The 17,056-nt window shown below is 32.3% G+C and overlaps 1 protein-coding gene across 1 annotated transcript; it reads right to left on the bottom strand.

Annotated features, from left to right (window-relative positions):
- Nucleotides 1–7,441: 7,441 nt before the first annotated feature.
- Nucleotides 7,442–15,013, bottom strand: viaf (viral IAP-associated factor). Its single transcript, XM_080181150.1, has 9 exons — nucleotides 14,870–15,013; nucleotides 13,764–13,827; nucleotides 11,468–11,549; nucleotides 10,626–10,713; nucleotides 9,864–9,917; nucleotides 9,630–9,706; nucleotides 8,985–9,054; nucleotides 8,427–8,558; nucleotides 7,442–8,216 (listed from the first exon to the last, which is right to left on the bottom strand). The coding sequence occupies exons 1-9, from the start codon at nucleotides 14,945–14,947 to the stop codon at nucleotides 8,145–8,147; spliced, it is 717 nt and encodes a 238-aa protein (XP_080037276.1). The 5' UTR covers nucleotides 14,948–15,013; the 3' UTR covers nucleotides 7,442–8,144.
- Between the last annotated feature and the right edge of the window lie 2,043 nt (nucleotides 15,014–17,056).

Genomic DNA, 17,056 nt, shown 5'->3' with positions numbered 1-17,056 from the left:
AGTTTTTTCGTATGGACGAGAACCGGTTCTTATCCACCGGATTCGAATGAATACGAGAAAAAGTTATTACAATATTTTTAGCTGTTTTCAGTGAACTCCTTAAAAATGTTAAGGTCATGGTCGTTGCAGGTGCTGCTTCCCTGTTAAGCTTAGAGCTATCAGTTGACATTCTGCAGATTATGTCTACACATAAAAGTGGTCATAATTGACAAATAACTGACATGAAAATTTAAATATTTTACATTTTTGCCAACATAAGAGAAACATTAAAAGTTCTTATAGAAAACAATAGCTACAATTCTTCTATATAAGTAACAGGATATTGTCTGTCTGTCTGTTTGTAGCCAAAGATCTCGCTTAACTCTGGACTGATACGGTTCTCACTTACAGCGAAGCTTCCAGGAAAGGTTTATAACTATTTTGGGAGATCGTACCTCCCCCCCCCCCCCAGTCCCGTTAGTGGTGAGCCACCCTGATCTGGCTCACCACTAAAATGATTTAAAGATCCAGCTGTAGTACGAAAGGCCTCTATGAGCTTATTTGCTACATTCTCACCGACGTACGTTATTATGATTATAATCTTAGGTTAATACCAGCACTAAAGTTTAACATGTCTGCCAAAAAGTAAAAATGTGAAAAATTTGTAGAATCCAAGTTATGATCATTAGTTTTATTTATACTAGCGGCTACGCCCCTAGAGGCTTCTAGGGTCACTTAAATTGGGGGAGGGGGGTTGAATTCGATTCACAATTATAAGGAAAGCCTATTAATGGTTTTATTAAGGGGTAAATCATTTCTTCTATATTACTCAAAAAACTTGGACTCAACGCCGCGTCATAACTAAAGACGTTAAAAAAGGTTGTTGCTGCTGCTATGTCAGGTATATGACATAAATAGCTAATAAAGGGGGGGGGAGGTGATTAAAATAGGCGCAACTTATTACCATGCACGGTAAGGACTTCCATGCAAGGGTTGTGCAATCAAAGGGTTGGTTGTCTAACGGACGTTTTACCATATAAGCATTATAATGCACAGCGCATAGCTTGTAGGAGAAAAGACACGACCTGCAAGAGAAAAGACAGAGGTTGTATTACAAGCTGTATTTTTTCTCTTATAAGCTCTGTCTTTTCTCTTGCAAGTCGAGTCTTTTGAGAGGCCAAAATCCACAAAAGACAGAGCTTGTAAGGAAGGTTTGTTTGAGAGATATAGCAAAATTAAGATCTCGTGGAGTATCCCGTCCTAAATAAGCTATCTGAGGCTTTGCATTCTATGAGGTTATATTCTTTTCAGGGCTTGGCAGCCGCCTGTAAGCCTCAGGGAAATCAACATTTTGCAGTTTCAAAATCAACGATAAGCGTAAATTGGTACCAAAAAAATGACGTCATACAATAAAGTTGACCAATGAGAGGCCAGTATACACTGTAATTGACCAATGGCAAAATATATACTCGCCTCTCATTGGTTATTTTATCGTATGACGTCATTTTTTTGGGTGCCACTTTACGCTTTCTCACGTTAAGTCAAAACCTGACCCAAATATACTTATTCCTTGATCTTTTAACATTATTGGGGAGAGAGAATCATCATTTATGATGGAAGGGGGGGGGGGGGTTAAGTGAACGAACATTACAACCCCCAAGAAAATTGCTAGTTTAATTAAGTAATTGATCTAATATTTCGCGACAGAAAAATATTTTTCTTAAAAATCACCAAACTTTTATTATATATAGTTATATTATTGTTCGCTAGGTGTCTCTGTTTTAAATTACAAAATAAAAAAAAATCATTGTATAATAATTCATTAAAAAATGTATTACAATTTTATTATAACAATTATTTTTAAAACCTTTTTCTTAATTTTTTTTCTCTTTTTAATCAAAACAAATTAGAAGTAAGGCCCTGGTTATTTAAATAATTAGTTATTTATGTATGTTTCGGAACGCAATGCCTAGCCGTTCTCGAAATCTTATACATCTATTTATGTAGGTGGTAGAAATAATTCTACTACCAATTAATGTTTTGTCACAGGGAGGGAGGGGACATTGGGCTAAATACACAAGTCCCCACTCCCCAAAGTTTTAAAACTTTGTTCTATTTCTTGCCTTTTTGTGAATTTTTATTGGTTGGTTCCAGGGACTGTGATTCAGCCAATTAATTCCATTTGTAATTGCTGAAAATAAAATAATTTGTTAATTTAAAACTTTTATGTAGCTGAAGGGAAGGGGGGAGAAATAAGGGAAGAGGATTGTGGGTAAATTTTCAGTTAGAATTGTTTGTCAGAATCACATTCCCTAGTCCCTGGTTGGTTCATAAAGTTGAGTGTTCAAAAACGTTTCTATCATTATAATTATAATAAACAGAAGGAGTAATTTTATGTATCATCATTGGGGATGTACATTCAAGAATTATAGCCATTGTCTTATCCCTTTAGATCCTTGGTCAGTCCGTGAATAATCTAAACATATTACTTCGATTCGCACCCAAGCTGTAAATTCAGCTTTTAGTTGTCTAAAAATCACATATTCTATATCTTTCTGTCTAATTATCTATCTCTCTCTCTCTATCTTTATATCTATCTATCTATCAGAATGGGTATTGTTCTCTTGTGTATAGGTGTCCATAAACCACATATTCTCTATCTTTCTGTCTAATTATCTATCTATCTCTCTCTCTATCTATATGTCTATCTATCTATCTAGAATGGGTATTGTTCCCTTGTATATAGATGTCCATAAACCACATATTCTCTATCTTTCTGTCTAATTATCTATCTATCTCTCTCTATCTTTATGTCTATCTATCTATCTCTCTATCTATCTAAGATAGATATTGTTCTCTTGTGTATAGGACTGTGTGTCCATAAACCACATATTCTCCTCTTTCTGTCTATTTATTTATCTATCTCTCTCTCTATCTTTATGTCTATCTATCTATCTCTCTATCTATAGGATGGGTATTGTTCTCTTGTGTATAGGTGTCCATAAACCACATATTCTCTATCTTTCTGTCTATTTATCTATCTATCTCTCTCTATCTTTATGTCTATCTATCTCTCTATCTATAGGGTGGGCATTGTCCTCTTGTATATAGGTGTCCATAAACCACATATTCTCTATCTTTCTGTCTAATTATCTATCTCTCTCTCTCTCTATCTTTATGTCCATCTATCTATCTCTCTAACTATAGGATGGGTATTGTTCTCTTGTATATTGGTGTCCATAAACCACATATTCTCTATCTTTCTGTCTATCTATCTATCTCTATTTAACTATCTATCTATGATGGGTATTGTTCTCTTGTGTATAGGTGTCCATAAACCACATATTCTCTATCTTTCTGTCTAACTATCTATATCTATCTTTATGTCTATCTATCTCTATCTCTCTATCTATAGGATGGTTAATGGTTATTGTTCTCTTGTATAGAGGTGTCCATTAACCACATATTCTCTATCTTTCCGCTAAATATCTATCTATCTCTCTCTCTCTCTCTATTTTATGTCTATCTATCTATCTATCTATCTATAGGATGGGTATTGTTCTCTTGTGTATAAGTGTCTATAAACCACATATTCTCTATCTTTCTGTCTACCTATCTATCTATCTATCTAAGATGGGTGTATTGTTCTCTTGTATTTCAGGTATCTAAAGGGATACGTCAATGGCCAGTTTTTTTTTACGTGTAACTACAATTAGTGGTTGAAACGTTTGGACACTCAACTTAATGAAGCATCCAACCAAAATTCAATAACCAGTGTAATAAACAACAGTTCATTGTCTCCTTTCTTCCTGGTTGTATATACATAGGTGTCCATAAACATACTATTGTTTTAAAACAAGGATGACAACATCCATAAAAGCGAAGAACTGAAACGGTAGGACAAACGGACATTAACACTTGTATAGTGTCTAAACTAAATAATCAGAATATAAAAGTATAAGAGTCGACGCAAAATTGTGAGTAAATTTGTTGAAAAACTGCTTGATACAGGATAATGTTTCTGGACATACTTACATTTTTAGGACTTGAATATAGAGTTGCTTTGCTTGTAATATTGTTCTTTGTTGTTCCAAGAACCAATATACCAAAAAATCAGATCAAACGGATAATTAGATCACATAAAAATTTGTTGTTAAAAAAGTAGAAAAATCAACATGTTTCAAATGGACATACGGACATTCTGGTAATGATTATAGAGTTGCTACGCTTTCTAAATCATACCTAACTACTACAGGAATCATTATGCACAGTTTGAAATCAATAGAACAATTCTAACATACATAAATTAACGAATAAAAGCTATCTATCTCGGACGGACGTACGAACCGACCCTAATTATAGAAAAGCTTCGCTTTAAAAATGTTCCTTTAAAACTGCAATATTTTGATGAAATAAGATTCCTGACCATCACCAAGAAGTGCTGGAAAGTGTCATGTGTGACGTCATCATAAAAATATGTCTATAATGGAGGTAAGAGAGGAAGAGGGAAAGGAAACCCCTAAAAAAGAGATTGGACTTATTTTTATGACGTCACACATGACACTTTCTAGCGCTTCCGTCAACAATTTAATTTAACCTGAAATGAATTTTTAAAGTAAAATATTTTGTCGTTGTAAATTTTTGGGATGTAACCAAAGGAAAATGGGTATAAAAAGAAAAAGGTTGCAAGAAATATTTCACTTGTAGTTGTTTGCCACAATGCTTTTCATCATTTACTTGAGATGGACTTACAGACATATTAGTTTAGAGAGTAGATTTGCTAAATTAATTTGATAAAACCCAGAGAGAGAGGGGACAATGGGCTGTTTATTACACTAGTCCCCAAAGTTTTATAATAACGTTTTCTTATTCGTTGGCTTAGCAAATTTGGGGACTTTAGTGAATTTGAGTTATTTGCTTCATTGGGTTGAGTGCTAAAATGTTTTAACCCAGGAATAAGGTATAACCAACAAGGGAATTAAATCTAAAATAATATTTGGGGGGCAAATGGAGAGGTCGTAAATTTTACGGTGTGTTGCCCCCCAACGACAGCTGAAAAACACTTATAGGTTTCGTGATTTTTTTCCGAATTAATTTCGTTATTGGTATGGTTTTAATAACAAATTTTAATGTTAGGGGATTTTCCTCAAAGTTCCTAGCCATCACAGAAAATAAACCTAATTATTTTGAGAAAAAAATGAAGATCAGTGGGATATTTTTTGTTTATGCCTGACCCCTTCAGGGCTATCCTTTACCAAATATAACCTAACCTGACCTTAAACAAAACACACGAAAAACTACTCCTTCCTTTATTTTAAATAAATTAATAATAAGGGGAGGGGTTGGGGTTGTGTGTACAACTATTTATTCCTTTTTCACAAATCTTAAAAGTACAAGACGCCTAACTTATTGACGTACAAACCATTATAGTTATAGAGTAGCTTCGCTTTTAGAAAGAGAACAAGGATGACAACTTCCGTAAGTAATGAAGCACAAAAAATGGAATGGACAAACATGAAAAGATAAAATGTATTTTGAAGCATGACATTCAGACAGGCAGACGGACAAAACAATATAAAAAGTATGCATATGTCATAGGAATCATCACTAAAAATTTCAGTTGTCTATCTTGAATAGCAGATAAGAAGATCACATTTCCCTTTTGCGTTACGGACAGATAAAGTAAATTATAGAGTAGCTTGGCTACTAAAAAAACGAAAGAAAAATGTATTTAAAAAGATATAACAAGATTTGTTGGTCAGATAATGTCCAATTGTCGGTCTCTCTTTACAAGTCTATATTTAGCTTTGCATCTCAGGGATCTGAGGGGATAAGACAATAATAAATATGTTATTACTTAGGTCCTACCCCAGATTTTCATATTCTCTAGCAAAGTGAAACTTGCAGTGGGTCAAAATAACGATTTCATCCTTTACCCCATCACCTCCCATTCTAATGGATAAACGAACTGACCAATAAATGAGTTTCATGTTAGCAAACTAAAATGACGACAATTTATGTCATACTATCCACATCCATCAAGACAATAACTTGATTTACACCCTGTCTATTATGGTTAACAAAATTACCCCTTCTGAAGATATATTATATCCATCCAAAGTTTTAACACTGGCATTTTTGGAACAATAAAAAAACTCAAAGTTTTTAAGCAATAAATTAGTAAGTCTGCTCACAAAACTTTGGGTACAAGTATAATTTATAGTCCAATTGTATCGTAACAGATAATACAACGGCCAATTTATTGACGGACATCCCCAGTGATGATACACAAAATTACCCCATCTGTAGATAACAGTTAGGGGTTGAAATGTTTGTACAATTAACTTAATGAAACAACCTAACGCCAATTAAAGTCCCCAAAGTTGTTAAGTCAAAGAATGAGTAAAAGGGTTTGAAAAAACTTTGGGTACCATTATAATGTTCAATGTCCAAGGGATCGGCCAATTTATGAACGAACATCCCCAATGATGATACACAAAATTACCCCTTCTGTAGATTACAATTAGTGGTTGAAACGATTGAACACTCAACTTAATGAAACAACCTAACGTCAATTAAAGTCCCCGAAGTTGTTAAGTGAACGAATGAGAAAATGTGATTTAAAAATCTTTGGGTACCATTATAATTTAGAGTCCAATGTCCAAGGGATCGGCCAATTTATTAACAAACATCCCCAATGATGATACACAAAATTATCTCTTATGTAGAATTAGAAGTTGAAACGTTTGTACAATTAACTTAATGAAACAACCTAACGTCAATTAAAGCGTCCAAAGTTGTTAAGTAAACGAATGAGAAAATGTGATTGAAAAAACTTTGGGTACCATTATAATTTAGAGTCCAATGTCCCCTCCCTCCCTGGTTCCTCCTACCCTTTGTATCGAATGCTCATTGTCTAAAAACTTTTAATATTGTATAAACTTTGGTATTTTTGAGGGTTTTTTTGGTTAGTAGCAATGATACTCTTCAAGTGACGCCTGTCTGTCATTTTATCTGTCTGTCTACGTTTAATGTAAATCAGAAACCTTTACATGACCTATAAACAATAAGAAGCTTTAGTGTAAAGGAGGTCTATTTTAGTGTTCTTTTATTACACACAGACATCCTGTTATTTTATGTAAAAGGATAAAATACTTCAAATGTTTTTTAGCAGCGCTTAATTACTAAAGCTGAGCCATCTAAGATATATTAATCAACAATGAAATAATTTTAAATATAATTAATATTGAAAGGTTGCGTGATTTTTAAGTGAAAAAAGTATCCTATATTAGTGTTTATGGATGTGTGTGTTGTAAAGTTTCCCCCTTCCCTCTGCCTACTGGATGAACGGCCCGACCAATAAATGACAGAGGAAATAGCAAGCTAAATTGACAAACCCTCTGAATAAACATTAACAACCCCTTATTTATAGAGTAGCTGCGCTAATATAAAAATAAGACAATTAAGCTTATAAATATTATTGATTTTTACATAAAAATAATGAATAAGATACAAAAATATTAACATACAAATTTTAATTAGCAAAAAAATACATTATTATATTAAACCTATAGGGGGGGGGGGGCAATGGATTTTATGTAAAGGATACTACACCACTAAATTCGTGCCTTCCTTGGTTAGCTTAAAAGATTATGATTGGGTGGTACAAAGTAACCATTTCCAAACTTTTCCACCAATAGTTTTAACCAAAAAAAGGGGCACTTTAGCTTAAAATCAGAAATTTAGGGTGAGATTAAATTATAAACCATTGGTACCGAGCCTAGTATTATGTAAAGAAAAACACATTTTATAAATTATTTTAAAAATGTAAAATTAAGACTAGACTTTTTTCATACCAACATGAATAGTGTAAAAAGGAACTAAAAATTGGAGGATTTTTAAAATTGGATTGGCACATTTATAAATTATAAAATAATAAGTGTATAAACGTACAATATTTTACATAAGTATAAAGTCTTTTGAGATATTAATATTTTCCAATAAAACAGAATTTTTTTGATACCTATCAAATTATTTAACAATTTGTATAATCATTTTTTTAACAGTTCAAAACCGGTTTATTTCCAATGAAAAATAATCGGTTACCACGAGCTGATGTGCAGCATTTGATATTTTGCACAGGCTAGTCAGGGCAGAATTTGCGGCTACCAGTCACCTTCATCCGCCAAATCGTCGACCTGGTTTCTTCGCAAAGAACTCATCATAACGTCCTTCACCTAAAACAAGAAAGATCATGTGACGATTGGGCATAACATAGATTTAGTTTTAACACTATATAAGGTCTTTTTTGACAATAACAAACGTTTTTTGACACTCAGCCTTCGGCCACTCGGGGCTATCAAAACTGATTTGATCTTAATATTTTTCATTTTAATATCCGCGGAATGCTGTCTAAGACATGATGCGAGAAATAACTATTATCTCACCTTGGGCTTAGGGTCATCCTTGATCTTGGTCTCGATGGCGCCCTTCTGTCCGAGCAGGTATTCGAACTCTTGTTCTGTCAGGTTAACCCCACGGAACTCGAAAGGTCCTACCATTTGTGACTTAAGAGTTCCCTGAAATAAAGCATTTATTTCATACTAAATAGTTTTTTTTGAGAACTTACACTAATGAGGGAAGAAAAATAGCCTAACACCATCCAAATAATCCTTATATAAAAGAAACCGCTGAACCAACATGGTTCTCCTTTACAGTGTAGCTTCACATAGGTACTGGACGGGTTCATGACCATCCAATTTTTTTTTCTTTTTAAAACAAAAATTGAGTGGGGGTCCACTTCCCCCCTTCCTTGAACCTGTAGCACACACAGAGTCATATAGGAGCGTAGCCGCTAGTTTAAAACTAAAATAACAATACCATTCTGGAAACTATGTGAACTTTTTATAAAATATAGTTAACGAGATCTTAACAGACAAAAAGAAAAAAAACCTTACTGCTTTATTGGAAAAGGAAAAATCTACTCTTATCAAACAAAACCTTACCGAATTGTAAACAAAGATGGTTGGAAGATTTTTGTCAGGATAATTGGGTATACATGTTGTTGAAATAGCCCTGAAAAAATAATCATCATCAAAGTTTTGGGTCTTAACTTGATGGAACGATTCTACCTAAAAATGAAGTAGAAGGTACGTATTTAAAGATATTTGTATTTAAGTTAAGTTTTTAAGACTAAAAATAGACCGAAAAGTTAGTAATATGTCCGAGTACAACAAAGAGAGGGGTAGGTTTCTGGTAAAATCTGTAAAGGTTATGTGTTATAAGTAAAAAACAGTAGTAGAACGATAATAATTTAAGTTACCTTTTCAAAAAAAATTGTTGTCTATAGTTCTTTTCAATAAGAAATGCACATATTTAGTGAATATTATCGTTCTACTACTATTTTTAAGCCTTAAAACACACACCTTTACGGATTCTACCAGAAACCTACCCCTCTCTCTTTCCAAAATAACCAACCCTTTGGCTAACAGCAAAATACTAAGCAGTACAAAGTTATGAGTTGTAGGTAGGTACTTACTTGAGAATTAAAAACACCCCCTAATAGGTAGGTATTTGAGAACTAAAAACACCACCTAGTATATAGGTACTTACTTGAGAATTAAAAACACCCCTAATAGGTAGTTACTTACTTGAGAAACTTGACTTCAGGAAATCTTGGAGCTAATCTGCCCATGTACTCGTTGATTAAGGCACAGAGGGGTATACCCTAAATATATGGATATTATATAGATCTATCAAGTAGATAGATAGAAATAAATGTAAGTTTATGAAAACAAAAGGTAGATGGATAAATTAAACCTTTTAGTCTTGACAAATTAACCATATCATTCAGGATTGAAATTGCTAGGACGATTCTAACGTACCTGTTTATACAAGTGAAGTACAACCATGATTCCCTCGCCTGCCTTGTTCACTTCCTAGCAAAACGGATATATTATTATTAATTTTTTAGTAGCTCAGCTACTCTTCTATTCTTTTGTACGTAGGTCCTTCAATGAATAACTTAAAATGCCTGTCTGTTCTTATCACAGTCTCTATGTACTGTGTAGGTTTGTCTTTCAATCAATAGTATGTTTATCTGTCTATTTGTCTGTCTGTCTTTCTGTCCATTTGTCTGTCTGTCAATCCATATGTCTCTAAATCCATCTCTCTGTCTATCAATCTCTCTGTCTATCCATCTATATATTTATCTATCTATCTATCTATCCATCTGTCTATCCAACTATATATTTATCCAATTATCCGTCTATAATACAGCTGTAATTTCTCTAACAGTACTAAATCTAGCTCTATTCATTTTTTACTCTATTAATAGTATGGATTTTTGTCTGTCCATCCATCTATCTATCTATCTATCTATATCTGAACATAGTCAACAGCTGTAATTTCTCTGACAGTACCAAATCTAGCTCTGTCCATCTAAGTCTTCATTAATAGTATGTCTATCTGTCCGTGTGTCCATTTGTCTGTCTTTCCATCCATCTATTTATCTATCTATTTATCTATACCTGAACGTAGTCAACAGCTGTAATTTCTCCAACAGTACCAAAAGAACCCTGTCCATCTTAACCTCTATCAATATTATGTCTGTCTATCTGTCCGTCCATCTATCAAACTATCTATACCTGAACATAGTCAACAGCTGTAATTTCTCTGACAGTACCAAATCTCGCTCTGTCCATCTTGGCCTTCATTTCTGCTATTCTTTGCTGCCTACAAATATTTTAGTATACTTAATATTTTAGTAGCGGTGCTCTTTATCTTATATAATACTAGCGGTTGTGCTCCTATCATCTAAGGGTTAAGTAAGAGGGCATTAAAATAGCCTAAAACCAACCTCACGAGATTGTTTAGTCCTTTGACACTGTACATAATTATTATTTGATTGATCTGTCCTTAATTTTTTATTCATATTAAATTTTTTGTTTGTATATGAATATTTAATACCTGTATTATAATACTGTTATTTTTTTTACTTGTTATGTGTGTCATAAAATAAATATCTAATCTAATCTAAAAGAATTAAAATCCGCCAGACGTTAGCCTTTACTTTTCCAACTTTATGTTCGATTCAGGGAAAATAGACCTACCAAGGGTTACTCATGCCAAGTAACATGCCATAATGAAATTCGAATTCTAAGTTCCATTAGCGCACTGATTACGAGATGGTTGCATTAAAAAAAAACCTATAGAAGCTAGAATTAATAGAGCGAGATTTAATGGATGGACATATAGACAGACAGACATTAAAAAGATAGATATGCAAACACATTAAAAACAGACAGGCATTTTAAGTTATTCTACGTGTTAACTATTGATGCACGTAAAAAAGAAGAAAAGTGTAGCTGAACTACCTACTAAAATTAGAAATAAAAAAGTATTCATTTTACCATTTGCGCACTGATTACGAGAAGGTTGCATTAAAACTCCCCCCTTCCCCCTATCTATCAATCCATCTATCTATTACCTCATCTGCAAGAGTATTTTTTCTTCTTCCTCGTCTTCAAGTTCATCCAGTTCATCTAGGTCCATCTCATCAAGATCTTTGGCTACAAACAGATAAATATATAGATAGATAGATAGACACTTAGATTGATAGATATAATATTAATCACAATTTGAAAATAAAAGGTAAGATAATTTGATAGATAGATAGTTTGTAAAGTTCATCTAGGTCCATCTTATCAAGATCTTTGGCTACAAACAGATAAATATATAGATAGATAGATAGATAGATAGATAGACACTTAGATTGATAGATATAATATTAATCACAATTTAAAAATAAAAGATAAGATAATTTGATAGATAGATAGTTTGTAAAGTTCATCTAGGTCCATCTCATCAAGATCTTTGGCTACAAACAGATATATATATATATATAGATAGAAAGATAGATAGATAGATAAACACTTAGATTGATAGATATAATCACAATTTAAAAATAAAAGGTAAATCATCAAGATCTTTAGCTACAAACAGATACACATATAGATGGATAGTTTGTAAAGTTCATCTAAGTCCACCTTACCAAAATCTTTTGCTACAAACTGATAGATATATAGATAGATAGATAGTTTGTAAAGTTCATCTAGGCCACTCTCATCAAGATATTTAGCTACAAACAGATAGACATATAAATAGATAGATAGTTTTTAAAGTTGATCTAGGTCCATCTCATCAAGATCTTTGGCTACAAACATATAGATAAATAGATAGATAGTTTGTAAAGTTCATCTAGGTCCATCTCATCACGATCCTTGGCTACAAACAGATAAATATATAGATAGATAGATAGTTTGTAAAGTTCATCTAAGTCCATCTCATCAAGATCTTTAGCTACAATCAGATACACATATAAATAGATATATAGTTGTAAAGTTCATCTAGGTCCATCTTATCAAGATCTTTAGCTACAAACAGATAGACATATAGGTAGATAGGTAGTGTGTAAAGTTCATCTAAGTCCATCTCATCAGGATCTTTAGCTACAAACAGATAGATATATAGATAGATAGATAGACACTTAGATTGATAGATATAATCACAATTTAAAAATAAAAGGTAAGATACTTTGATAGATAGATAGTTTGTAAAGTTTATCTAGGTCCATCTCATCAAGATCTTTGGCTACAAACATATAGACATATAAATAGATAGATAGTTTGTAAAGTTTATCTAAGTCCATCTCATCAAGATCTTTAGCTACAAACAGATAGATATTTGTAAAGTTTATCTAGGTCCATCTCATCAAGATCTTTAGCTACAAACAGAGAGACATAGAAATAGATAGATATAGTTTGTAAGTTCATCTAGGTCCATCTTATCAAGATCTTTAGCTACAATCAGATACACATATAGGTAGATAGATAGTGTGTAAAGTTCATCTAGGTCTAGATCTTTAGCTACAAACATATACACATATAGATAAATAGTTTGTAAAGTTCATCTAGGTCCATCTTATCAAGATCTTTGGCTACAAACATACAGATATTATAGATAAATAGTTTGTAAAGTTCATCTAAGTCCATCTCATCAAGATCTTTAGCTACAAACAGATAGACATATAGATAGATAGTTTGTAAAGTTCATCTAAGTCAATCTCATCAAGATCTTTGGCTACAAACATATAGATAAATAGATAGATAGTTTGTAAAGTTCATCTAGGTCCATCTCATCACGATCCTTGGCTACAAACAGATACACATATAGATGGATAGTTTGTAAAGTTCATCTAAGTCCATCTCATCAAGATCTTTAGCTACAAACAGATAGATATACATATAGATATTTGTAAAGTTCATCTAGGCCACTCTCATCAAGATCTTTAGCTACAAACATATAGACATAGAAATAGATTCTTGGATTGATAATTAACTATTAAATGGTAAAATAATTTGATAGATAGATAATTTGTAAAGTTCATCAATGTCCATCTCATCAAGATTGACATACATAATTTTTTCGACGGGCTATGCACCCATTTTACCACATTATGGAGAAAGACAAGAGCACAGAAGTCCATGTGGGGGGGGGGGGGAGGAAGAAAAGAATGTTATAACCCCCTCAAACTTTAAAACCTTTATTTAACCCAACTTCAAATTTTAAAATAATATTTAAAAATCTCTCTCAAACGTTTAAACCCCCCGCTTTACTCCCCTCGAAAAAAAGCTTAGTCTCAAGAGTTAAACTAAGGCTTTAGATTTGTTTTTAATGCGTCTTACGATTTTGATTCAAGCATTGGCGTAAAAAAAAAAGATTACCTCCAGACTTCTTTTTAATAGTTTCTTCCAACATACTAATAATTTGGTCTTCTGTCATCTCATCCTTGATAGATAGATAAATGGATAGATAGATTATTAGATATATAGATGGATAGAAAGATAGACACTAAAACAAATAGATAGATAATTGGATAAAAATTGCACAGTATGGCAGGTGTCATATGAATAAATCCTTTTCTTTGAATAGGGTCTAACATAAACGAATGAGGGGAACTGAAATCATATACTTCTTATTATAACATGAACCATCTATCCCATTTTCCACACTGAAATCTCTACTTGTATTATCTGTAGTTCTAAAATTGTCCGCTAGGCGGTGCAAACTTTTTATTATTCTTTAAAAATCTTACTAATCTAACTGATTTTCCAATAGTATTCTGTATTTACATTAATGAAATTGCTGTTTGTTAAGTTATAAAGGGTTTAATCTAATGCTTAAACTGTCTAATTTTCAAGTATAAATATTATTTTAAGTTAGAATTTCTAATATTTATGCTTTCATAGCCCAATCATGCTGAAATGATACACCATGGCGCGTCAATTCTAGTTCTGAACTCTAGATGCGACAGTCGTGGAGTAGAATTGATAAAAATATAACTAACATACTACAGAAGGGAGCCCTATTTCAATGTTCAGTAAGAATTGGGCCAATATTTGAAGCTGACTTTTGATCAGCAACTTTACTGCAAATAAGACCTTTTGATAGCTATTGATTTAAATGCATTATTGACAATTTTATTTGGAATTATCTTAAAAGATTTTGATGTTTAGTCGTGGGGCCATATCTGTTATTTGTGTGTACCTTAAAAATCCTTTCCCCTCGCTCCTAAGAAAGTCTAAAACCTGCCATTAGTGACTAGTATTTCTTATTTTATTGATAATTCACAAACTTACCTATGAAAACATAGTTCTTTTTAAATTGATAACAGTTACAGAATGAATAGAAACAATACAATTTGTTGCAATGATGCTTATTTTGGACTAGTTGAAAATGACAATAAAATTTTTTTATTGAAGTATTTACCAAAAAAAGTTATAAAAACTTGGTGAGCGGAAAAATTGAATTATAGAGTAGCTCCTGTTACCTTTTTCGGCTTTTCTGGGATGATTCCCTTGGCTCTGAGGATGTCATTCCACTCAGTGTCTTCATTGGGGTCCTGCATTTTGTGGCTTAGGTTATGTTCTGAAAAAATGATAACAAGAATGACAACATTAAAAGCTCGTCTATCATAAAAAAAAGAAATATTAAAAACGAAATTAATGTCAATCTGTAGAAAATTTTAATTTTATATAGATGTAATTAAACGGAGATGCTAAGCTTACAACATTAAAAATATGTTAGTGAGATAAGGGGGGGGGGGGAAGTTTGTACAGTTATAGGAAATGAAAATTCAGTACCAAATTTTGCCTTGGCCGTTTGGGCCTGTTTTTAAAGTTATCAACCTAATTCTTTTTGTAAGCTCTCTTATATGAATGGATCTACCTGTAAAATTTTGAAAATTGAATTTTGGGACTTTCCCTCTAGGAGCTAGTGGGGCAAAAGACCCCCCAAACACTAAAATATTGAACTTATGAGCTTATTTTTAAAGATATCGAGCTGATTTTTTAAATGGAACCTTTTATTACATAGATGAGTTGAATAGCCACCCCATATTTCATTTTTGCACTTTACTTCTAGAGGCTTTTGGGGTAAACCCCCCCCCCCCCAAATACAAAATTTAGAAGTTTTGAGCTTACAAGCCCCTAGAGGTAAAGTGAAAGAATGAAATATGGGATGGCTAATCAACTCATTTATGCAATAAAAGCTTCCATTTAAAAAATCAGCTCGATATCTTTAAAAATAAGATCATAATTTAAAATTTTAGTGTTTGGGGGGGTCTTTTGCCCCACTAGCCCCTTGAGGGAAAGTACCAAAATTCAATTTTCAAAGTTTTACAGGTAGATCCAATCATATAAGAGAGTTTACAAAAGGAATTAGGTTGATAACTATAAAAACAAGCCCAAACGGCCAGGCCAAAATTTGATACTGAAATTTCATTTCCTATAACTGTACAAACTCCCCCCCCCCTTAGTTTATTACCTATGGAACTAAAAAATAAAGCTAGACAGACGTTCTTATAAAGATTATATGGTTACTTAGGTAGCTTTTAAAATTATATCTCAATGATATAATCCTCAATCATAAGCATAAGCAAAGTTTTAAATCTAAAGGGGAATTTTAACTATCCCTGATTTTAAGATGCCTAAATTTTTTCATTTAGAAGATCAGTTACTACTTCCAGACAAAAATCGAGCAATTAGAGTTTAAACTATAGTAAAATTTTGCTTTAAAATTGTGTAACTTGCGTGAAAGTCCTCCGGCCTAGCTTAGGTAGCTGGGTTCATAATAATGCTATGAGTCATCATTACTAATTATAATTATATATTTATGTTTTATAGTAATACAATCTTATTTTACTATTAAATTAATAAAGTAATCACTTCTAGATTTAAAAAATGATGTAAACATTATCAAAACAAAGAAAAACTGAAATCAAAATCATTCATTACATATATATTTCCCCCCTCCGCGCTCTAGTAACCCTTATCAAAATTAAATGGAAAACGCCCTTATTTTCATGTTTTTAGGGGCGTGCAGGGGCAGGGTGGACACCCTCCAAGCGAAAAAAGTGCATATATCCCCCACATACAATTTCAATTTTAATTAGATTTTAAGGGGGGGGGGAGGGTTCATAAAAAATTGCACACTCCTCAGTAAAGCAAAACGCAATTAAATGCTTCTAACAAAATACATAAAATAATGATATACCAAACTAATATATACAGAAAATTACAATAATAACTAAAAGAAATTTATTCTAGAACAATTTACAGTTTTAATTTAAATGGCAAAAGTCCAAAATTGTAATTCTAAAATTAACTCATGTTTTTAGGCCGATTTTTGTCTGCTATAGTAAGGTTTATAAATAAAGGGCTTTCCCTTTCCTTTCATAGACTATTAATAAATATAGATTGTCTACAATATTAATAAGTTTCATAGACAATTTATTCATACAATAAAAAAATAATTCACAGGGGAAAAATTTCGACATGCCAAAACTTTTTTATGTTAAAATTTTTTTTTTTTAATAATTTAAATAATTGAAAGGCACTTATATGGGCGAATACCGCTATTCATTTTTAAGGGATAGTTAAACTCTTGCAAATTATCCAATTTATGTATTTTAAAAAACAGATTAATCATTAGATTAAAAATTTAAATGAGCAATTTT

This window comes from Acartia tonsa, chromosome 13, assembly GCF_053477335.1.
Source record: "Acartia tonsa isolate MP-2025a chromosome 13, ASM5347733v1, whole genome shotgun sequence".
Taxonomy (NCBI): domain Eukaryota; kingdom Metazoa; phylum Arthropoda; class Copepoda; order Calanoida; family Acartiidae; genus Acartia; species Acartia tonsa.
This window is presented reverse-complemented; position numbering and strand designations above follow the sequence as displayed.